Consider the following 25,862-nt stretch of genomic DNA (forward strand, 5'->3'; position numbering starts at 1 on the left):
TGTTAAGGAACATCTCTGCAGCTGCCCTACAGCATCGGTGAGCACGCAAAAAGAGGAGAAACCCTTCATCGCAGTATTTGCTCCTTAAGGGAACACAGAGAAGTGTATGATTTTGTCACATTCTGGAGAGCGGCAAGTGAAAATTTATGGAATGACAGTCAACAGAGAGGAAGTGTTTCCGGAGACCCCTGGAGTTTCACATGCCACAGGGGAATCAACAAAACAGTTGATAGACAAGTTTTCATCCATGAACATACATGTACGCCCTGGCAGCCCTGACTTTTTCCTCCCACCTCCCACCTAAATCGCCGTCTGCTTACGAGTTGCTGAGAACTTCTGGTTTCCTTTAATACTCTCCCCCACAAACGTACCCTGAAGCATTATACCAACTTCACAGAAAATCTCCCAGGATTCAACAGAGACATTCTCCGTCGGGTAATGATGGAAATAAATGTAAGAAATCTTCAATCATATCAGAAGTCAGTAGTTCTCTCATTTGACGAGAGGAAGGTCAATGAAGGCCTTGTGTACTCCCATTCAACTGGCCAAATAATAGGATTCACCAGCTTGCAAGGATTCCTGAAGGGAAAGATGTGGCTCTGTCTCTTGATGAAGTGCCCTATGTAGATGTTGATGATGATGTTTGTTTTGACGATATGCAAGCATTGAGCATCATCCTACAGAATGCTTGCGTGAATCACGAGGCAAGTGGAAGATCATCTCCGTGGTGGGAAATAACATGCACTATGAACCGAGAGGTGATGTTTTCATGGAATCGCAAACTTGTCCCAAAGGAAAATGTGGCTTCCAGACGAGTCTTTTCAGGTCTGGACTAGCCGAAGCGCAAGAGTCCAAACACATCAACTCTTGAGAGTGAAGAGTAAAACCGCCGCATTCTTAATAGTGTATGACCTAATACACTAAAAGATGAATAAATTATTTAAATCAGGGAATATTTACCAGTTTAGTCAATTCAAAGTTTCACTAAGTCAGAGTTATAAAATGAATAATGCAGACTTATACATGTAAGTATCATGACTGTAAATATCATTTTCATAATAGTTTTGTTGTATGTTTTGATTCTTCTTTTTTTGGTTATGTTTAAATACAAGCTCTGCTTTTTAATATTAGTCTCTCATTTTCATTTTTATATGTAATTGTAATCTGTAATTTGATTAATGACCTATATTTGCATTCATATCTTGATCTTCCTACAAAATCATCAATATCTGAAGTATTTCTTATGAAGTTTATTCTGCCATGAACATATGTACATGTATAGTAGGTATTTGCATAGCGCACGTATCCAACTTGTTAGGTGTTCAAGGTGCTCCTATATCATTCTGACTACGCTAGTGCACGGATTCCGCTGCTTACAGTTTTTTTGAAGAAGAACTTCCTGCCAGTACCCATTTACCTCACCTGGGTTGAGTGCAGCACATTGTGTATCTGTTTCTTGCTGCTGTTGGTTTTTATGTTGATTACTTGAATATTGATAGAAATAAATCTAACTCTGAACTCTTAAAACTGAACATGATTTTACCAAATATGGACCGGGTAATTATCAATGATAAAGATTATAATACGATTTTTTCATGGGAGACTTTCAAGACAAACTTTTGCTCTTCCTATCCAGTTTGAGATACATACATGTATATGAGGATCATTCCGAAAAAAAAAAAAATCATCTGTATCATTCCACATTGAAGATCAATTCAGATATGTCTATTATAATATGCGTCAATGTGAGGAAAGTTTCCTACCATAAAAATCTATGTCAGAATTTGAAAACTGTTGCAGTTCAATTTTTTTTAATGTTACACGGACATCAGATTTATATAGACTCTTGGGTCTTAGATATCATGAAGTTTGAGAAGTAGTGGGACACCACTCATTTGCTTTATAAATAATGGCAGACACGTGTTTAGTTTAAATTAGATACCGTACATTCTTTTTTGTTGCCCAAACCTGATGGAACATAATCAAGAGCCAATCCATTAATTTTCAGAAGACAGGTACTCTTCAATTGCTGTAAAACCATCTTCACTAAATATATATATATATATATGCATACATCCTACCAAAGGGCGAAGTCTATGAATGAGTTTATTCTGTCATAGTACACATATCGACGTAAAGACGAAGGTAGAGGGCGTTAAGCCGCATTGCAAACATTGAAAAGAGACAAAGAAATTCGCCTTATACAGATGTAGAAAGATATATATATATATATATAATTGTCTGATTACAACAATGAATATGCACACAGTACTTCTAACATGTAGGTTATTTCAAATATATTACATACGAGGTCAGAATGGTATCAAAGGGCGTTAAAGGGGAAAGTCACCCTGATGTGAAGTTGGTTTTCATAAAAGCAGAAAAACAAAAGAAACATATGGTGAAAACTTGGCGAAAATCCATCAAAGATTAACAGAATTATGGATATTTTAATTTCTGGTTTTGTGATGTCAAATGCAAGCAGCTCCCCCATTGATCACATGATATGGATTCAATAAAATGCAATTTTCACAGATAATCGAGAATGGCTGTTTTGTGCATTCATAATACCAGACATACATGATTCAATAAGAAAACACATTTTCAGTCACCATGAACCAGTAATAAAAGGAAATCTACTGAGTTTACATCACCTAACATAATGGCGCTGCTGCTCGCATATAAAGTCACAAAGTCAAATATTTCAAAAAATTAAGGACTCTATCATTCTTTGATTGATTTTAGTCAAACTTTCACCTAAATACAGTCGAACCCATCTTAGCGGCCACTTGTCTATAGAGTAAAACCCTGTCTTTAGTTGCCACTAAAATCATCTCCCATTTGAAAGGAGTACGTGTTAAACAACCTGCCTATAAAGATAAGCTGTCTACGGTATAGTCTCCCATTTGAACAGAATATCTGGGGGGGGGGGGAGCGTTTCACAAAGATTTAAGTATGACTTAGAGTCGCACTTAAATGTCTAGTTGCGCGCTGTATGAAAGGCATGACAGTATTGGACAGATCATGCCAAGAGGACGCACACTACTGCGTGATGATCAATAAGACTGCGCGTTGCATATCAGATACGCGTCGGCATTTAAGTGCGACCCAAGTCATACTAAAATCTTTGTGAAACACCCCCCTGATATAGTACATGTACCTCTCTATAAAGATAACATGTCTATAGTGGCTGCTTTTTCGGTTTCCCATGGATGGCCTAATAAACAAGTTTGACTGTATTTATATATTTTTCGATCTGCTTTGAATAAAACAAATTTATTGTCAGGGTGAACTTCCCCTTTAAAACAGTCAAGGTGGAGGATCATATGGGAGGGTAGGATCTATGGTAGAGTCTTTAATAACGGTAGGACTATTGTATTGAGCATACACCATGGACTTCAGCTTGGATAGAGTCTCCTCCTTGGCTTCCTCTTCTCCACACAGATTGGTACTAATGGACTTAATCATCTACATGGAGAGAGACAAAGAGAGAAAGAGAGAGAGGGGAAGAGAGCAAGATAGAAAAAAAGGGGGGGGGGGAGATGAAATAACATTAACTTTAATGTTTATTTCAAAGTTTTATTATAAATACATGCTTATACTTATGACTATATCACTTTACACTTTATTCTTTGCAGGCTCTAGCCAATGTGGAGATCCTCTCGACAGAATATCGAATCCACAGGCATTGGCTGATGCTCAATTGCATACTATTATGGTAATGTTTCAATTTTTGTCATGTTTGTTATCATCTTTCCTGGAAACGAAATAAAAATGAATGAATAAATAAAGTCAAATCAAATTATCAACCTTAATACCAACTTCTTAAGGTTTCCATGGCGAAGAAGAAGAAGAGTGCAGTGGGGTGGTTCTTTTCAGTACCAACATAAGCCCACAATAGAATACATGGTGTACCGTGAAACCCACTACCCTTCTCAATACCAATTTTTCTAACAGCATTTCAGTATACATATCATAGCCATTTTGGGGGACAAACACAATTAGCCTTTGAAAATAAATGTGAATAAAGAGGAAACAAAACTACAACCAATGAAAAGTGGGGTAGAAAGAAATGCTTTACATCTCTTCACAGTACATAGCGTATAATATGACAGAGGAGAGAATGAACTATTTTGTTTCCTTTTGCTTTCATAACAAAGAAAAATGCTTCAGTTATCATTCCCAGACAATTATGAACAATCTGAGTGTCATATGAGTTAATAAATTGGATGTGTACTGTAAGGGATTTGTGCTCCAATTGGCTCTCCATAGTTAAACCACAACTTTAAACCAGGGTTCAATTTAAACCAGACTTCAGAATACGGGCCATTGAAACTCACAAAATGATGCATTATTTCAAATTTGAAAATAAATTTTTAAAATTGCTTACCTTTTCAAGGTATGTGATTCCAGACTGACCAGGGCAGACCCACAACATCTCAACTCGACTGATGGAGAGAAAGAAATTGGAAACTTCTTGTTAAAAGAAAAATAATAACACCTTATAGTACATTATACACCTCTCTAGCTATTAATACCTATTAAAACAGAGACACAGTACATTACACTGGTTTTAGCACCAGTTGCTGTTTCAGTGGAAGTCAATAAACTACTTGTATCCCACTTCTTATTGACATTTACATATATCTTACACCAGCTGAAGTATTGTATAGTACATGTTAATCAGAAATTGCATGAAGTACATGAAAAGCATATGGCTTTCAGATTTACTTGTAAAAAAAAAACATGTTGTCAATCAACAATGAATCAATCCTGAATGGAATGGAATGTAATAAGATATGGTCTCATAGCATTGAGATTGTAAACTTTGTCAGCAGTGCTCATTTCCATGGTAACCATTATTTTGTTTGGCTGTAGTAGTAATACCACCATAAGTACTTAAAATGGGGAGAGGGGGGTCCCACGTAATATAGTACTAATAATCTGATTACTTATGAGACATATATTGTACATATCTAAATGCTTACAGATTTACTATGACCCCAGTCATAGTATTCAATCATATATTTCCAAACACAAAGTATGCACATCCTACACTCCCTGGGGAGTATTCCAACCAGTCACCATTCAGTTCTGAAAAAGTTGCAATGTTTTTCACGTCCTACCTGGTACCCATTTAGCACCCGGGTGATGAGTGGCAAAGTGTGAATCAATGCCCTGACAAAGGACAGTAGGCCGCAGTAGGATTTGAACACACGACCTTCTGATTACAGGGCGAAAGTCAAGAACCACTATACCAAAAGTACATGTATATTATTAGGTACATGTACTCACTATTTGTACTGAGCAAACTCTGTGATAAGATGTGAAGCCGTAGAGAGGAGGTGATGGTGAGAATAAGCCACATGTCTGTCTTGATAGACGGAGAAATCAAACTTGTATGGTCTCCCTAAAAGGACAAATAAACATTGAGAAAAAACATTACATAGACCTTTGGTTTTCATTGTATGGTGTCCTTAAACAGACAAGTAAACAGTGAGAAATGAACATTATACTGCAGATAGACCTTTGGTTTTCATTGTATAGTCTCCCTCAACAGACAAACAGTGAGAAATGAACATAACATAGGCCTTTGGCTTTCACATATGGTCTCCTTAAACAGACAAATAAACAGGAAAAAAAACATTACACTGTACATAGACCTTTGGTTATCACTGTATATTCTCCTTAAACAGATAAATAAACAGTGATAAATGAACATTCAATAGACCTTTTGTTTTCATTGCATGGTCTCCCTAAACAAACAAACAAGCAGTGAGATATGAACACTACATATATCTTTGTATACCATCTTTGGTTTTCATTGTATGGTCTCCCTGAACATACAAATAAAGAGTGATAAAGGAACACTTCAGAGACCTGTGCATCCCATCTATGGTTTTCATTTGGAGTGGATTCTGACCTCAAACTTTTGAAAAGTATCGGAAATAACTGTAATAAAGTGATATTAGTTGGGCAGTGAACTTTGCAGACCCAAAGATAGACATTCTTAGGCCTTGGCTTTAATACGATGGTCAGTCGTGGGGAGTGAGACATCAGCTTTATCAGGCAATGTATGGAATCAAATAGGTGCTGGTCATATTCCTCTTTTAACCCTGGGCAACAGACAATGCCCGCAATGGATAAATACCCAAATGGTATCAAAGCCCCAATGAAAGCTCCTGATAATGGTTTTAAAGGACAGGTCCACCCCACAAAAAGTTGATTTGAATAAACAAAGAAAAATCCAACAACCATAACACTAAAAATTTCACAAAACAGTTACATGCACATCCTGTTCGGTATGCAAATGAGGAGACTGATGACATCATCCACTCACTATTTCTTTTGTATTTTATTATATGAAATATGAAATATTTTAATTTTCTCCTCATTGTCACATGATTAATTCCTCCCTGAACATGTGGTGTGGAACTAACACTGTTCAATACTATATGATTCAGTCAAGTTGGTCCTTGTTGTCAAATCTGTAAATATAGAAATATTGTATAATTCAAATAAAAAACAAAAGAAATAGTGAGGGACGTCATCGACTGTCTCATTTGCATTTCACTGAGTTGTGCCAATCACTACTTTTTTTTAATTTTACATCCGATTTTGATGAAATTTTCAGCGTTATGCTAGTTTGATTTGTCTATTATTAAAATGAAGTTTCTGGGGTGGACTTGACCTTTAAATAAATAACCTCCTTTAAAAAGAAATAATAAAATCAATAAGTAGTAGTACAGCTCAAACTGGAGTAATAATCCCCTCAATATTTTGGTCCATTACACAATATTTTCTATGCCGGTGATCTGATGCTGACTAACAGCACACTTACAGCATTGATGGTCAGGTGACCACTCTTGGCTGACTGTTAGATAGTTGATCTGAGATGTAACAAGCTGTCTGGTATGATAAGGACTCACTATAACACCGATGAATGGGCTCTTTGTATCTTGGCTGAACCAATCCTACAAGGGGAAAAAAAGAAAAGAAATACAAACAATGCAAGGTATGAATTTATTAGAACTTCAGTTAAGATCTGTTTCCTGCTGAGATAAAAAAAAAAAGAGAAAATACTTGTTATCGTTATCAACCAGGGTCCCGTAACACAAAGATTAGCGATTGATCGTACGCTTTATTTGTACGATTGATTGTACATTGTAGTCAATGGAATCAATCGTAGAAAAATGTTCTACGATCATTGTTATGTTTTGTTTTACAAACCCCAGGGTTCAGTGCAGTTTTTCCAAACGAAACCTGCCCCGGACATTCGTCAATAAAAAGAAAATGACGACTAAAGCAAAACTGGGTCCCGTAACACAAAGGTTAGCGATTAATCGTAATTTTTACGATTGATTGTACATTGTAGTCAATGCAATAAATCGTAGAAAAATGTTCTACGATCTTTGCTAAGCTTTGTGCTACGGGCCCCTGGAGTGTACAGGCCGTGGCTTCTTTTCAGTATCCCTTATGTTCCGCATAATGGCATCAGGTGCAGAAAAGCAAAGACAATAGCTACAGCCTCAGCTTAGATTATAGGCTACTATGACAGGTACAAGGGGGACATACTTGCACCCCTAGCCGAACTTGAAAGAACGTTTCCATACAGGTCCAGGAGGGTGTTTTAAAGAGTGACTTGAGTGACTTGAGTCATGCTTAAACACAATGGTATCAAATGCGTGCCTCATCAATGACTAGCAGTAGTGCGCATCCTCTAAACATGATCTGACCAATGCAGTGAAATACTGTATACAAATTGGAATTTAAATGCAATTAAAGTGCGAACCCTACCCACTACAGATCACTTGAATTCAACTAGTCAATCAAAGTCTTACCTGAAAGTGACCTTGTGTCTCAATATCCCTGACCGATGGATTAGGACTGAACGTTGGATGGCTGTGGTACCATCCGACCACTCTGCACCCCGAAGACTGGATTTCTTCACAAGCTTCTGTCTGGGATACTAAACATACAATGGTGAAATGGTTTAGATATCAACCTAAGATGGGATACCACTCTGCACACTGAAGACTGGATTTCTTCACATGCTCCTGTCTGGGATACTAAACATACAATGGTGAAATGGTTTAGATATCAACCTAAGATGGGATACCACTCTGCACACTGAAGACTGGATTTCTTCACATGCTCCTGTTTGGGATACTACACATACAATGATAAAATGGTTTGAATCTGAAACTAAGATGGGATACCACTCTAGATCCTGCGGACTGGATCTCTTCACAAGCTTCTGTCTGGGATACTAAACATACAATGATAAAATGGTTTAGATCTGAACGTAATCAATAATACAACTCTATATCTTTTTCATCAGCTTTGCTTCAGATAGGGAGTTTGACCTATCACTTTCAATAACAGCAATTATTATGCATTAGTAGTCAACTATTATTTTTTTGCCAAACTTGACAGATATCTAAGAGAATTCTACTTCAGTAACAAACCCTTTATCTGGATAGCTCTTCTATAGTATATTTAGAAAAAAAAATTCAATGATGATAATGATTATGATGTTGATGATGATCTTACATGTAACAATGATAAAGATGGTAATTGGTATTAATATTTTTATGATGATTTAGATGATGGCAGTGATGATGTTGATGACGGTAGTGATGATGATGATGTTAGTGAAGATGATGGTGATGATGATGGTGATGATGATGATGGTGATGATGCTGCTGCTGATGATGGCAGTATTAATAGTCATAATGGTAGTAATGATGATGGTGATGATCATGATGGTAGTAATGATGATGATGTTGATGATGTTTATGGCAGTAATAATAGTGATGATGGTAGTAACGATGGTGATTGTGATGACAATGATGAAATAAAATGCTGCAAGGATTACTCTAAAGCTAGGTTACCTGGGTCCATCTCACACTGCATGCCTGTACTAATACACCCACATGGTCTAGCAGCCTTGATGTCAAGAACCCCTTGTTCGGGATCAAAGTAACCCCCAAGAAGACCAATGATAGTAATGATGGTGATGATATGATGGTAGTGATGACGATAGTAGGAAATGATGATTATGATGATGGTAGTGATGATTGTAATGATAATGTTGGTAGTTATGACAGCGATGATAATGCTAGTGATGATGGTGGTGGTGGTGGTGGTGGTGATGATGATGGTAGTGATGATGATGATGGTGGTGGTAGTGATGAAGGTTCTGGTGGTGGTGGTGATGATGATGGTAGTGATGATGATGATGGTGATGATGGTTCTGGTGGTGGTGGTGATAATAATGGTAGTGATGATGGTAGTGATATAATGACAATGGCAGTGATGATGATGAAGGTTGTGACAAAAGCGATGATATTGGTCGTGGTGACGAGGGTAGTGATGATGGAGATGATATTGATGGTGACAATGAAGATGATGATGATGATAATTATGATATTGATGATAATGATCATTACAATGATGATGGAAGTGAACATGATGATGATGACGATGGAAGTGATGAAAATGACAATGGAAGTGATGAAAATGATGATGATGAAATAAAGTGCTGCAAGGATTTCTCTAAGGCTAAGTTACCTGGGTCCATCTCACACTGCATGCCCGTACTAATACTCCTACAAGGTCTAGCAATCTTAATGTCAAGGACGCCTTGTTCAGGATCAAAGTAACCCCCAAGAAGACCAATCACTTCAGTAGTAGAAAGATGAGAATGCTGAAAAAATTCAAATAGAAATAAAAGAGAAGCATATAAGCAGATTACAAAGGGGAATTCAACCTTGATAACAAAATAACTTAGGTGAAAGGAGAAAGAGAAGAGAAATGGTATGGTGACAGTTGGAAAGAAATCAGACAAAGAATAAGAAATTTATGGCTGTTAAATACATCAGGCAACTATTAAAGGGCAATCAGACATTGCCGGATTAGAAGGCGGTTCATGGCAGTTTGCTCCCTAAGTATGATTCAATCAAAAGGAATTATTTTTATCACAAATGCAATGGATTTGCTCTAACTTTAGATCGTAATTCTGTGACATAAATAGGTGAAATCTGAGGTAAACATTAGAAATTTGTTACCTGGGTGAGTGACACATTTGAATTGAATAGAATACTTACCACATCCATGATCACTATTGCATCTCCTTTGACTTTCACAATGAATGGGGCCTGTGGATGTGATATGGGAAATACACAAAAATATAACGACATGTTAGTTCTTGAATAGTGCATATCACATTTTTAATATTTTCTATGTGCTTCCAAATGACTTGGATATTATGACCTTGGCTTTAGCCCGGCAAGCCTTTTACAGCACACAAACATTTCAAGAAATTCCTACCAATATACCTCACTTGGATTGAGTGCAGCACAATGGGGATGAATATCTTGCTGAAAGAAATTACACATTGGGTGGGATTTGAACCCATGGCCCTCTGTTTCAAAGTCTGTAAAATATCAACTGGGCCACAATGCACATGCACATTACTTGGTCATACTAAATGAAGTTGGGGTCATAGAGCAACATTGTTGGTGCTTTGAAACATATCAACAATACTAAGACATGTTTAAGAATGTAGTGAATTGAAAAAATTAAAATCCATATTTTGCGAGTGCCTACATGATTGAAAGTCACATTTTCCATGCTTTAAACAACTTTCCAAACATTTGCATTCTATCCTCTTCTTTCTTCCTTTCCTTCCTCTTTTTTTCTTCATCTTCAAACACTAAAGATGGTGGGAGGAGGGTGATTGCCCTCTGCCTCCCTGCGCAACCAGGTGGGGGGGCAGTAACCCCCTTTCCCCGCCCCCCTGGTTGCCCTGCCCGTGAAAAAAACATTTACATGCATGTAAGAGAAAACCACCTCACCGGTAAAACTCTGGAGAACCTGTGGCACTCTATCAGCTTGAAAGGATCATAGGCTGGGGCTTTGGTCTGTTTTGATTTTTGTCTGTGAAAGGAAAAGAAATAAAAAACAAATGCTAAAATATTAAACGAGAACTAAATATGAAGACGCTGCTGCTTTGGTCTGCTTAGAGTTTCAACTGTAAAAGGAAAAAAAAGAAAATAAAACAATCGCTTCAATATGCTTAAATATGAAACAAATTGAAGGAAAATATGGTCAAGGTTAGGCACAATACTACTAAGCACTACAGTAACACTAACACGATTATATCAATTGAGAATAATATTGTAATTTAGTTCACTTCATCCGATTCATACAAAGATATATGTACATGGTTAGTACAATTATAATTTTAATATATCACCTTATTTGCACAAACTCCTTTTACACATACGCTGTTTACGACATTGGACGATGTTTGCGTTTTGAGGTAGTCACTGCAACATCACTGGCCCTCTCTTGATCAGAAATAAACATGTTTTTAGCTCTGATCATTAATAAGGAGAAGTCTTTTCATTTCCAACAATGCATGATACTATGCATATCAGCTTATCATAGATACTGTTCCAGTCCTGATATTGTGTGATAATCATATTCTTTATTTGTTGAACTGTAAAATTTCATGAATTCTGTGGAATTTGATACAAAAAATGAAAAATGTCTTTCAAGAGAAGGTAAGTGCATAACATAACTCTAGAAAACATCATAGTGCAGTTCCGTTTGAATGGAGGAATGTACTGATAACACATTTAACAATACATTGTTTCTGTGGATATTATTCAGTCAGCCAATCTATCGTCAAAAGTTTTTAATCTTGTTTTGATCCCAATTGATTCATCTCATCCTCCCAGCAATCGCCCTTATCCGCTCCCTCCAGTCCATGAGAGCGCCGTGAATGTAGCAAGCGCAGCAAGGTGAATCACAATCTTGCTGAGAACTGAATAGTCAATCAAATGGGAAATCACTTCTCTTGTAATAGTCTACAATTGTCAATGCTAAGAACACAATGATAGCCATTATCTGATCCTCAAAGAGTTTTAAACACTCTATTCAGCTCTAGACCTTATGCATTGACGCCACTAGCAGCTTAAAAACCGATCACAACGCCATGGAGTATAACCAATTCATTGACCTTGCCAGTGTACCCTTTACATGTGATCGCTCAAATCTGAACTCAATTTAAGTTAAACATGATCGCGTGTGAATAAACATCCTCTAGCAAACTTGCTTGTCCTCTGAGTGAGGGCGTGCTTCGGTCTCCTGGGCAGTGTGACATCACATGCATACATGTAGGGTCTACAGTTGAAATTGTTAAAACACAGATGAATCAAGAGATATACATGTAAGATCCGAGTTATTGCAGCCTGCATGCAAACAATATCCTGGCCCGAGGGAAGCTGGAGACTGATTGCAGCCACATGCAATCTAGAGAACATAGATAACAGTTAGCATTAGCTCAGGTGCTAAGTCTTATGTTAGCTACATGTAGGCTGATCTACATGCAACTAAGATTTGGTAAAAATGTGTGGGTATTTGTATAGTGCATATGGCCACCTTGTTAGGTGCTCAAGGCACTCCTATATTACCCCAGCTTAGCTAGGCCACTGATTATGATGCTCACAGCTTTTTGATGAATTACTTCCTGCCGGTACCCATGTACCTCACCTGGGTTGAATGCAGCACGTGGATAAATTTCTTGCTGAATGAAATAACGCCCTGGCTAGGATTTGAACCAACGACTCTCTGTTTCAAAGTCCGGAGACTAAGTCCCTGGTCCACAACACTCCATTCAATTGTATGGATCAACTGGAACTAGATGACCAAGATCTAGTGCTCACAATTACAAAATGGATATTAAACAAATATCATATACCAAACAAGGTGGATATGTGCGAGATACAAATACCCTATAAAATCATTGTTTCAGATGTACTGTATTAGAGGGAATCAATTTTCCTGGGTTGGATTGGCAATGTACAGTAACCTAGTGTTTGCCAGTCCACCCAGTCCAACTTTCTCAAAGCCTGGTATATTAGTATGATTATGAATGTGTATTATGTCACTGACTGTAAATTGTATACTTACATATTTCTACTCTTGTCTGTTGCAGCCAGAATTTTTCAGATTGTTTGGTGTAGTCTTCAGAAGGGAATCTGTCCCTTTCCTCTGCTGTCATCCGCTCCCATCTACTCGTCACATGGTCCAGTATCGTTTGGTCTACTATCAGACGGTCCACATAGTCCAATCACCACATACAGTAGTCCAATCACCATCTCGTCCAACCATCAACTCATCAAAAAGCAAGTTGGTCTGGTAGCCATTACGTTCGTTATCAATTTCATATGTTCAGGAAGATGAGGTAAATCGATGAAGAAATAATCCTCCTTCTCAGTGTCCACTGGACTTTAAGTCCAGCATTTCCATGGGCCTCAATCTGCTCCTGGCATGACACATTACATGGTGACTAATCTTCAACAAGCTTTTTAATTTCGTCTGATGCTGCCTGACATCACCGAGATTGTAGCCGTTTCAACTTCCAAAAGAATTCCCTTCACACAATCCACCAAGAAGAAATAAATACTCCTTTCAGTGTCGACAGGAATCACATGTATTATGTCCCACGTGCTCATCAATGCTGTACATGTATATCTTTTCAAGATTTCGGTAGCAAGATGCTCTGTCCGACAAAGAGTTCGGCTATTTGAGTACACTGCTTCTGTGAGCTTCCACATGAACCTGACATAACATATTACATGGCGACTCATCGTCAACAAGATATTTTGAATTTTGTTATCTGACGGCATTTGAGTCCAGCTGTTGTAACCTTCAAAAGAGTCTCATTACACAATCATACTCCCACTTTGAATGGTATATGTAGGGCCAAAAAGCTAAGGTTTGCTCCATGGAACAACATATTGCATAAATCATTATTATAAAAACACGAGGGGTTGGTTCTTCCAAGCCCAATATCACATCTTTCAAAGACAGTAAATTTGTTTTTACTTCTCACATTAAAGAAAAATAAGCATTTGTCCGGTTGATGTAGAATATGCTACCAGAGTCTCATCAATCACAGCCAATGGTCTCTATTTATGGTAGTCCTTTTTATGTTCATCCAATCGGACATTTAAAAAAATACTATCTCACATTTTACTCATGTCTTTCAGCTGTCCAATGTTCCAACTTCAGCTAAAATCTTGAATCCACTTTCCATAATCAGTTTATATGCAGCATGAGATGTTTACCATAGACAGTGAGAGTCTAGCGAATGATGGCTGGATACCACCACATCTAGTCTAGTTTTTGTCACCACTTTCGCGGGCCTCCATCTGACCCTAGCATGAATCATCACTTGATGACTCATCTTCCACAAGTGTTTCATTTTTATCTGATGCTTGGGCCACGTCTATCCCAGTACATTCGCCAGTCTTTTTAGGAACATTCTTATCTCCAAACAAATGATCGAACCTTTCCTTGAGTCTTTGCTGTTGCTTCATCAACTGCTTGCGCTCCTTTTGTAGGTTTCTGGCCCTCTCTATCAACTGGCTCTTCGTCAGAGAGTTCAGATTGGCTCTGGAGGATACGTCAGTACGCATTTCGGAACTCATTTTGTCTATTCTTCTTTTCTTGGAAGCTAGATCACTCCGCAGAATGGTGCACACGCAGCACCTTTCCTTGTAGCCACTGAATAGTTTACATTTGGTACTTCGTACGGTCTCGACAGACTGGTAAGAGTCGATGGCATATCCCTTCATGTCCCGGTCTCTAAAAAATGACACATATTCTTCATTTCCCTTACAGATCTTTGCTTTGGCAACCTTTTCCACTAAGACTTTGGCTGATATTTCATCCAGTACTTCTGGGATACCTCGAAGTAGGTCAGCACTGGAGTCCAACTTACTCCCAACCACTGATACCTCCCACGTACCATCGTGAAATACGGTAATGCATTTTGGCACCACTACATTGCTGTCTTTCACACAGACCGAAAAGAAGAGATTTCTATCTTCTCGCCAGCTGTAAGAAAGTCCATATTGTTCCGCCATTTCCTTTCCTACTTGCTTTATTTTGTCTTTAGGGTGACACCTCGTCTCAAAGTCTTCATAGCATACACCACGATGATAGACATCATCTTTAACTACTACTTTCTCATATTCTTCCTCGTTGCATGGTCTCTCGCCATCTGGATTCTCAACAGCGATCGTCTCTTGAGCACAAAGTTGACTGTATTGTCCCAAGCATTGTTCATGGCTGGATGCCATGTTGAAACTTAAAAAGAAATAAGATTTACAAAAAATCATGAGAACTTCTCAAGGTGTATTTTTACGTCTAGAAGAGTGACAATATTTGTTGGTTGTGCCAGAATATGTGATTCTATCCCACATGGACAAATTGATGTTAGTAGTTTAACATCAACCGAGAATTCCAAACATCAATCTTTCAGAGTCAAGAAAGCAGAGAATAATCCTCATTTTCTATGTAGCTGTTCAGTAGAACAGACGGTGGTTCAATTCTGCGCATAATCAGGAGAATGTCATTTGAACTTAAATGGCAAGATGGTTTAATATTCATGAGATATGCACCAATCTTTGGTGTCTTCATCATTCAAACATTCTTTCAAATGGAAAGGAACGATGCATCCATTGGCGACTGGTATTTAAAAGTTGGTAAAGTAAATTGTTATAGCAACATGCTAATATATCAGAAGTAGAAAATGCAACAAAAGCAATGCATTCAAAGCAGAAATGCAACAAATAATTTCATTAACTGTTTGTTGATGAGCTATTCTAGTCACCTGTTCTATGCAATTTCTGCATTCTTGCTATGCCATCATGCTTACTATCTTGCATTCAAATGTTCTGATCCTCGTGAACAAAGGAATGGTCCTTTAAAGAAATTTGCCCAGGAGGTAACTCTAAACTGGACTATTGAACTTCCATCAAAGCCACAAGTTGTTGATAAGAATAAGCGTATGGTGCAAAAACTTTGTACACAATTATAGTTACTCCAGGAATTAAAAAAAAATAAAAAAAATGTGAACTTCCCTCAAAGTTGCAGAAAACTCTCATTCCATACCTTTCCATCCACTCTTCCTTGAAAATGTTTTGTAATTAGTTGGAAAAAACCAAGAAAATAAGGGGAATTCCCTTCGTTCTTGACTCTGAAAGATCAATTCTTGGAAATCTCAGCTGATGTGTACTTGAAGACAGAATTGCATATTCTAGCAAAGCCAACCAAAAAAAAATATCGTTCTTCTAGCAGAAACATATATTTTATTACACCAACAGACAATCCAAGAATAATTACAGAGTTATTGATTTTGTGCTTATTAAAAAAGCCCAGGTAAATAGCATATTAAAATAAGTTCAAAATCAAACCAATAAGGTTAGTTATTGATATTAGTAATCTAACATTTACTGACATTTCAAGGAATCAATCTTTCAGAGTCAAGAAAGAAGGAAATATTCTTCATTTCCTTTTAATTGTTGACTCAGCTCTTACAGTTACATCCATAAATCCAAGTTTGAAGGAAAACATGATTTCAAAACATGGTAATCACAGTTAGCAAGGTCAGTTTGGAATGATACTTTGATACGGATTTACTACTACATTAGCCCTGGGCCCCGTCTTACAAAGAGCTGCGATTGATCCGATCAATCGCAAATATGGAAAGCAAGCAAAGTCAACATATCAAATGCATGTTCGTTAAAACAAAATTCTAGATATGAATGTATATCCATAAATTCATTGATTTCTTGACAGTTTAGTGTGTTCTCCTTTGTTTACAATTGACATTTTGCAAATTTCCTGTAGAAAAAATTATGACACCGATGGATTTCCATAGTTACGTTTGATTGGATCAATCATAACTCTTTGTAAGACGGGGCCCAGTAATACCATCCCTTGAATCTGAATTTATGAGTTTCCATTTTGACTGGATGTAAGCCCAAGTACCTTTCCAAAACCCCAAAATTATCTGGGTTCAGCTTAATTTGTGTGTAAATTTATAGGAATGTCTCTTTTACATGTACAGTTGGACCTCTCTTATCCGGCCTCCCCTTATCCGGATCTCTCTATTATCCGGACGCACACTTGCCGAGAATTTTTTTTTTCAATCTAGTCCGTGGGGAGATGAGATTTCAATCTAAAATTCCTATGCAAACTCACTTTGATTACATAAATTTTCCAATATAGTCTACCTACAACCAGATTATTTTGTATGAAAATATCTTATCTAAATCACCAAAAGAACTTTAGACAAGATAATTTTCAAGTAAATCAGGGCACAGCGCAACCGTTTTATCACGTTCTCTTTTTTTTTTGGGGGGGGAAAAACATCAGCCCGTGTCTCGCGCGCTCAAGCTTCATCTTGCATTACAGACAGCACCATCTATCATGTTTGAGCCTACAATCAACATAACAATGGCTGACTCTGCGAAGCTGCGATGCCTGCTGCGATCATTTTTCAAAGTCAGTTACATCGAGTCATTCTCGTTCTTTCGAGGTATGCTTGATGTATTTCTCATTCATTTCCGCAGGTAAATTATCCAAGAGTTTTGGCAACCAATCAATTTCATTTCCGTAAAAAAACGCCAATGATTTGCACTGACAGCAGTGAAATACTGTCTGTGTGCGCCCACTACAATAGATTACGTGTAGCTACCTTTGGGGATAGGCAGCTGCGTGTATTCAATATGGGGTCTCCCAGATTGGTGCTGGTCCCAACGTGTCCGGATAAGAGAGGTCGGACTGTACATTCACTCGAAGAAGACAATTATCTGCATCAACCAAAAAATTACTTTTTTTCTTTCCAGGGCTCTTTTTGGAGAAACTTAAAAATTTTCCAGGGCTACTTTTTCATTTTCCAGGGCTCTTTTTCCACTTTCCAGGGCTACAATTTCTGGAGCTATTTCGCGGCTTTTTTGCGTTTGTGTGTGTGTGTATATATATACACGGTAGCTAGCATATACCAGGGAAGTATAACACTTCCCTGGTTTGACCTTCGCATTGTTTCTTCGAAGTGATTGTTTATGATTTTAGTGTTGTGATGATAGATTGATTTTGATGCTTGAACGATATCTGAGTTGATTCATGGACCTAATACAGACCTATTCAGATTAAATCATGGAGGTAGAACCTCCATGAATTAATCCAAGTTTGAATGTTTGATACTTGGTTGACGTGAGCTTTGCGTGTTTACTATTTAGTGTTATAGCCCATTTGCTAAATTAATCTAGAAAGATCTGTATTCGTGTCTAAAGACAATGTAAAAGAAAAAGAAAGTTCTGAATTTGTACAATTCTGAGGTAATTTATTTTATCATACAATATAGGTACCTGCAAATGTTATGAAGTTGAACAAATATCCTTCGTACATATTTGACTGAAAGTTATTTAAATGACACTTTTTTAAAAAGACTTAAAATTATTCATACAAAATAATGATATAAGTCATAAAGGTCATTGAATTGTTAAGCGTTCGTATCAGTTACACAGATTCATGACAAAAAGGCCTACCAGAACCAAAACTGGCAATTTCCATCATCCATCATGAATGCCTAGCCTTGCACGGCCTCTAATTGAAATGAACTTATCCACGTCTTTGCAAATTTTACCTGACCTAATTTCTCCACACAGTGAGAGAGGCCATGTGGCTGCAGCCAAACCAAAACAGAATGAAAAGGGCGGCAATCTCGTACCCCCCCCCCACCACCACAAGAATATCAGATTTCCAAACATGTGCTTCTCAAGATTGTGCAATACAAGAAAGTTATGTAAACAAATTGCCGAGGGTTGATGTCCCTGAATTAAGGGGCTAGTCTACGTTTTCAGTCACTTAAGAAAATGGCGAACTGGCCAAAGGTGAAATACATCATTGAAAAAAAAATGAATGTTTGGATTAAAATAACGAAGATTAAATGAAATATGACTGAAAAATATCCATAGTTGAATCTCTACTTTTATTACTGACAGAACAATAACATCATTTTTTTTATTAACTTCTTGCCAATATTCCAATAAGGCAAGACTCCCATTTAAGACTAGCAAGCAAACGTTATCAATGGGATTTTTGAATGAAAGAAAAAAAAATCAAAGCGTGATTTTTTTTAAAGGGATAGACGAGACTCTTGTTTTGAACAGAGATATAAAAATATTTAAAAACAAACAAGAGGTGATAAACACTTCATTAAAATTATAATGAAGTTCGTAGTGAATTACAACTTGTAAAAGGAGAAATTAACAAGAATAATAGGGAAATAAAGTTTGGAAGAAAAGAAGGAATGAGGAGAGACAAGCTTTGGGGGGAAGGATCAAGATGGGTGGCTGCAGCTCGACATGGGGCTAGAGAGTGTACATAAATGGGAGGGGGGGGAGCAATCATCTATCAAGTCGCCCAAAATCTTACACCTTCAAACTTCTCACACAATCCACACACAAATCCCAGTTCATGATACAATCACAAGTGTCGCTCAACACATGCGCACGTGGTCTCTACTGGCATTTTACAGTCACACACACAGAAATACACACTACACACAATGCACACGATGCATCCCCATACCACATGCAGTCACACTGAGCCTAAAGCACACAAGCAGAGAAACGTTCTGCTCGAAGTGTATGACTCCTCGGCTCCAAATTTTACATTTATTTTATCTCAGTGCTTGGAGTCGGCGCTGGGGCCGATTTTCGTCCATGAATGAGAGAGCATTGCAAAGACTCGAGTCCCTTTATCTCAGAACCGCCGCCGCTTGGTACTCGAGTCTCCAGAGATCAGGGTCGACTCCCCGACTCTGGCATTGAGAATCGGGTAGACTCGATTACCCGGCGCTGGCTCCCAAGCCTAGTTGACGGGGGCGATTATGAGTTTTGCAGTCGCCCTCGTGTGAATGTTTTTAGCCCTTTTCCGGGGCTCTTTTTGGACTTTCCGGGGCGAATTCGCCCGCCGCCCCCGTGTAATTTTTTGGTTGATCTGCATCACCCTCACAATCATTTATTAATGTGACAACGTTGTGGTCTTGTGGTTAAGACTCTCATCTTTCAATCTGAAGGACGTGGATTTAATCCAAAGCCATGGGCATGCTTTCCTTCAGTAAGAAATTTACCCACATTGTACTGCACTCAACCCAGGTGAGGTAAATGGGTATTGGCAGGAAGTAATTCCTCAAAAAGCTGTGCGCACCGCAATCGGTACACTAGCTTAGCCGGGGTAATGTAGGAGCGCCTTGAGCACCTAGCAAGGTGGATATGTGCGCTACACAAATCCTATGTTATTATTATTTTATTACAATGTGGTAATAAATGAAATACTGGCTCTTGAGCAAGACTGCAAAAGTTCTGTCACGAGATATATGGATTAATAAAGATTTCGGATAAAAATGTTCGTACATCCTAACTCCAGTGTTGAACCAATCAACGGTGGGGGGGGGGGGGTTAAGGACTGAGAGCCCCCCCCCCCCCAACAACATTTCTTGCAATATTTTGAAACTTGTGAAAAACTCTTGCTACATTTCAGGACTTTTTCCTTCGAGTCTCCTACATCCTTTGAGACCAATTTTCGATACCTGGTTAATTAGTTAAAAAATAATTTTGTACGTCGGACCATAACTTGCTCCGAAACATGATTTTGTTGACATTCTTTTTTGAAAAATTTAGTGATGTTCTTATGGAGAAAACGTAATGGCCAAGAAGATTGTTGATCATCAGTTCAATTGACAGGTTGACAGACATAATAACAGGCTCCCCACTGTATTTTCATGAAGCCAAAAATAGAAATAACCTTAATCCTAATCCAAACATGATTTTAAAAAATCCTCAACACGACCGTTACCTCCTAATGTGCCTTAATACATCTTTAGTGATATTAGTTTCGGGCATTTGTTGCAAAAGAAAATTTTGTGTTAACACACAGTCAACTACTAATATCATTCAACATGAATCTAAATGTATAACATACACATCAATATGATATGTCATGATTTATGACACTCAAGACCATAATCATAATACTGGATTCACAATATCATTTTTTCCTCACAGCTTTGGACTATTTATTACTTAAAACATTAATAGGGCATTTATTAATACAAAACCCCCAAATAATGTTGAAATAGGCCTAGACTGATGTCTAAGTTCTGATGCCTTTAAGAATTATTCAGCAAAAATAAGGCTTGTTTTATCTACATGTATTTCTGGCTTAAAAAAAGACTTTATTTATTGCATCTTTTCTGATTTAGGAGTCACAATGTTTTTCATATTTTGGAGTCTAATTCACTGGGTCTACTAATCATATAAAACATAGGATGGGACAATATTACGGCATCACATCAAAATCATGAAAATAGCCTTAAAAAAAAGCATAAATAACTGCACATCGATTCTTCTACATCATTGTAAAAAGCAGAATATGGAAAGAAATTCAGTGAAAAAAAAGCCCTGAGGATATGAGAAAAGCATTATTTTAGGAAATCTTTTTAAGTAACACTTACCCTCTCTTGAAAGAAGATTTTCATTTTGGTGTAGAATTCCACAGAAATGATAAAATTTTTCAAGAATTTTTAAAGATGAAGATCACATATTATCAATACTGAAAAATTATCTATGATAAACTGATATAAACAGCGCCATGCGTTGTTGGAGAGGAAGTAATTTCTCCTTGTTCTCCTTGTTTTTGCTTTTTTTGATCGACAGCGGGACGATGATACGGTGACGATCATTGCTTCAAAGGGTCTTAACGCAAATGTTGCCAGAGATCATCACAGTGTATAAAAGAGGTCGTAAAACAGCGTTAAGTGAAAGTCAAAATAAAAACGAGTGGCATCCAATCAATCCTCTCACTGAATGTCGATTTGTGCTAAGGCAAAGCCCATGTGTTTTTGAAGAGGGCAAAGCCTGGCTCACCTTTGCATTGTGGGCTTCAAACTTCTGAAACGATACGTAAACCAAACTCTAGATGAGCAAAGATAGGTGACAACAAGCAAACAGCGAGCAGCTTACACAGACCAACGCAGCGTGACTGCTGATTTATCTCTTTTCTTTACTACGTATAACTCTATATGAGCTCATTTGCAAAATTGTGATTGCAACCAAATAATTTGCTGCATAGTATCTGCTTTTGGCCAAAGCAGCAATACGCAGCTCAAAGCGCAAATGTGCGAGCCAGGCTTAAATATGAAAACATAGCACAGAGAATAAGGGAGGCTCCAATATGTTTTTCTTACTTTTTTGGCTTCTCGATCCCGGAACCTTCTTCAATACCCTCAGAGTACTTCCTGTAGAACTGTTTTCTTGGTCTCTGAAATTATCATAAAAACAGCGAGGGTTCTAAATCAGAAAGACGAGGGGATTTAAATGTACATTGGGAGACGGGGAGGATTTGTATTAATGTACACAAGATAAGAGTGAATAAAGGATGTTCCAGATTTAAAATGGAACTTATCCTTGTCATTTCCACCAAATTTTGCACAGAGTCACTTTTAGCACCTACAAATTCTAAAGATGTAAAAAAAAAATTTAGGGTTCATGTGCTTGATGGTTTTTGCCATTGAGCTTTGAAGTTCATCCAGAATTATGCAATTATAAGAATATAAAGTTCTCAAGAATAACAAAATCAAAAGAATCAGGCATTTTAGAACTTACAAAATAACAATGTTGAGTTTAAACTTCTGTTACTCAGGAAAAATCCAAGTCTTTTTTAATATGAACAATACAAACTGTTAGTCCTAATTTCAGGGACCGATCACTTACCATCGATTCCAGCCTGTTAGTCTTAGCATCAGAATCTTGTAAGTGAGACCAACGTTCAAGGGTGCTCCTTCTTTTCCTTAGACTCTGTTCTAATGGGTTGGCTATGATGTAAAGAGAGCATCAGAATTGAATATATATATATAAATAAATAAATAGAATGAATAAATAAATAGAGATGGATAAATAAATAAATAGAATAAATGAATAAATAAATAAATAGAGATGTATACATGTAAATAACCGCCTTGCTGATTATCAGTGCAATCACACTGTCCATGTCCGAAATCTCAATGGGGTTGGACCCAACCTAACTCTAACCGCACCCATTCCCTCCCCTTGATGTAGCACAGTAAAGCTGAAGATAAGGGTTAAAGGAAAGGTCTTATTAACTCACTTGCCCCAAAGTTGATTGCTCCAATAGACTCCAAGTATTGGTGAATGGCTCCTATCTGGTTAACATCACAGCTGTTCCTTAATCCATTCCTTGCCGAGGTTTTATTCAGGTAGCCCGGCTTGATCTTTAACCTACATGTAATTATATAAAGGGAAGAACTAACTATTAGATTATTATCACGATGGTTCTTCAATCCACCTCACACTCACATTCCTCCCTCCACACTTTACCTATTCAGTGCATCCTCCTCCCTCAAACCATCCTGATTCTTCCATGTCTTCCCCTCCCGTCCCCTCTGACCAAGGAGATATCATCTCTGTGATATCTCCACGCTCTGACCAGCAATCTCAAACGCAAGCAACCTTTGGAAAACACGATGGCCCGAATTTTACAAAGGTGGTTTTAAAAACCATCTGTTGAAACCGGATTTCCTGTATAAATTATGCTTATTTACCGCGTACATTAAAAAAATGTCAAATGCTGATGAGCGCTTTTGTCACAGTGTGCCAAATTAATGCCTGTTGCCATGTTCAAGTACACTATTTTATTCAGGAGTCCAAGCCCGTTGTTAACAGTGGACTTATAAATATAAAGCATACTGAACCATGACAATAGGCATCAATTTGGTGCACTGTGACAAAAGCGCGCATCAGCATTGGACATTTTTTAATATATGCGGTATTTAAGTGTAATTTATACAGGAAATTTGCATAAACCATGGGTTCGACAGATGGTTTTTAAAACCACCTTCGTGAATTCGGGCAGATCAGTTTTATCAAGATAAAAACTAGGGCAAGTTCAGGGGTGAACACAAGCCATGATAGACAGCACCAGCAATGACTGTGCTGATCAATAAAAAGCCCGTGAGATGTGATCTCCACTTGCAAGGTTTTGGCTTTGATAGCGTAATCATGACAAAAATTGGCACACAAATCATCAATGACATAATCTCCACAATTCGACTTTCCATGGTACCAAAATTATTCAAATTTATTTATAATTTCTCGCTTACACTAACTAATGCATAAATCATAATTTGGCTGTAAATCTTTGAAAACAGCTCCAAAAACTGCTAGATTTTGGTCTGGACACTCTTACAATTGGACTGTTATAACAAATGTAACCATACAGGGTTAATTATGATTCAATCCGAGGGGCCTCATTTGCCCAATTGTGCATGTTCAGTTCATAGGTTTCCAGTGAGAAAAAGAGAAAGTGGTGAAATTTACTACAGTACTGGCATGTACAATAATGCCTAAGTACAAAATTAAACTAAGACAAAAGTTAATACACACTACTAGGTACATGTAGGTGTACAGAACTCGCCTCTCTGAAGTGGCAATGCTAATTTCAATATTTCGATTTTGAGGTGCTGCTAGGTTTGTGCTCAGGACTCTCGAATACCACACAGACAGCAATCCCCTTGACACTGGTAAACTTGAGCAGCGAGCTAAACTGGGGGCTTGCTTTACCGAAGGGTCTCAATAACCCCAACTCTGCCCTATTAAAATAATGGCATTATCGAAAAAAATTATTGTGTATTTCTTTGTTTTTTACTTTATAGTTTTTCGATGGGAATCATCGGCAACACTATTTCAGTCAATTCATTGCACTATTAAAGCAGAAAAATTTTACACAAATTTTTGAAGATAATGAAGTAAGGGTTAGCTTAAAAAGCACATTCGTACAAAACTTGTACAGACTATAATTACTTCTCTGCTGAAATCAGAAACTGGTTCTTGTGCAAAGTTTCATAAAGCACGATAATCCACTTGCTATAGACCATTTCGTAGAACAAACTTCATGGGCAGTTTTGGTCAAAACACCTTTCATTTCTTTCATTACAATAGGCAGATTTGAAAGCAAGATACTATGTAGGCATGCCTTAATAGCAGGATGAAGAAATTGACTAGACCAGGTGACTAGAATAGCACTTCAATGAACATTCAATAAAGGTATTTGTTGCATTTTTACTTTGAATGCATTAGCATGTTGTTATCACAAAGTACTAGGCCAACTGTAATATACCAGTTGCTAGTGGACGTATTGTTTTTTGTAGATCTAATGAAAAACACAATTCAAAATAATCATGACATCAAGGTTGGTGCTTATCTCATTCAATATTACACCACCATGTCACTTTAGTACCAATGACCTTCTTCTGATCATGCGTAGAATGGAACTACGAAATGGCTTATTGTGGGCACTTTCACTTTGAAAGATACATGTACAAGGCATTCGATTTGATCAGAGGTATACCTTGCAATTTTCAAAATATATACCTGTTATCATTCTTGCAGACAGCAAATTGTTGAAGAGAACTACGTGCCTCCATGAACTTGCCAGTCTTCAGTGAGGACAGTGTCCATGGTCCTGTAAATTGTTTGTTTTGGCATTGATCATAATGTTTCCTAATGCACTGCTGACAAAAACAGCTCAAGTGCCTTGAGGCCACTGTGAATGGCTCCACTCCATAGAAGCAGCATTTCTCTCTAATGCTTGGCACTGGCTTAATATTTTCAGTGCAGTCCTCTCTGTTTCGGGTGACTTCACCTTCCTGATCAAATAAAAACTTTCTCCTCGAGTGGACATGATCATCATCTTTCGGAAGCGACAGCTGCTCCTGTCCAAAGATAAAAGGTTTTCAGCCGATACAATGATTTTATGCTTCGCCTTCACAGCATTTGTCGCACATTGTTTGATTTCTCCAATCTCCCCATCACAGGGGCCTTTTCTGTGGTGACTCTCAAAAGAAGTGCTTCTGAACTTCTTGGAATAATAATAATAAACACATCATTTATTATGCGCCATCTATCTAGTAAACT

The 25,862-nt window shown here is 37.7% G+C and overlaps 1 protein-coding gene across 2 annotated transcripts; it reads right to left on the minus strand.

Annotated features, from left to right (window-relative positions):
- On the minus strand, positions 1-25,496 carry LOC129270833 (histone H2A deubiquitinase MYSM1-like). Of its 2 annotated transcripts, XM_064106789.1 has the most exons (12): positions 25,320-25,496; positions 23,038-23,168; positions 22,644-22,744; positions 22,118-22,191; positions 10,860-10,941; positions 10,110-10,160; positions 9,574-9,709; positions 7,842-7,969; positions 6,842-6,974; positions 5,296-5,410; positions 4,391-4,448; positions 1-3,468 (listed from the first exon to the last, which is right to left on the minus strand). In XM_064106789.1, the coding sequence occupies exons 1-12, from the start codon at positions 25,370-25,372 to the stop codon at positions 3,310-3,312; spliced, it is 1,221 nt and encodes a 406-aa protein (XP_063962859.1). In that variant the 5' UTR covers positions 25,373-25,496; the 3' UTR covers positions 1-3,309. The 2 variants fall into 2 exon arrangements, with proteins under 2 accessions (XP_063962859.1, XP_063962858.1); XM_064106788.1 differs by lacking the exons at positions 1-3,468; positions 4,391-4,448; positions 5,296-5,410; ... (3 more) ...; positions 10,110-10,160; positions 10,860-10,941 and adding an exon at positions 12,982-15,165.
- Between the last annotated feature and the right edge of the window lie 366 nt (positions 25,497-25,862).

The sequence above is a fragment of the Lytechinus pictus genome, chromosome 11 (assembly GCF_037042905.1).
Source record: "Lytechinus pictus isolate F3 Inbred chromosome 11, Lp3.0, whole genome shotgun sequence".
In the NCBI taxonomy this organism is placed as follows: domain Eukaryota; kingdom Metazoa; phylum Echinodermata; class Echinoidea; order Temnopleuroida; family Toxopneustidae; genus Lytechinus; species Lytechinus pictus.

Excerpts from the sequence above, each read along its gene's own strand:
- LOC129270833 (XM_064106788.1), bottom strand. The coding sequence starts at position 25,372 with ATGGAGGCACGTAGTTCTCTTCAACAATTTGCTGTCTGCAAGAATGAT. Across the intron at positions 22,192-22,643 it reads CTAACAGGCTGGAATCGATG|AGACCAAGAAAACAGTTCTA; the intron begins GTAAGTGATCGG and ends TGATAATTTCAG. Across the intron at positions 15,166-22,117 it reads GGGATCGAGAAGCCAAAAAA|TTTCAACATGGCATCCAGCC; the intron begins GTAAGAAAAACA and ends TTTCTTTTTAAG.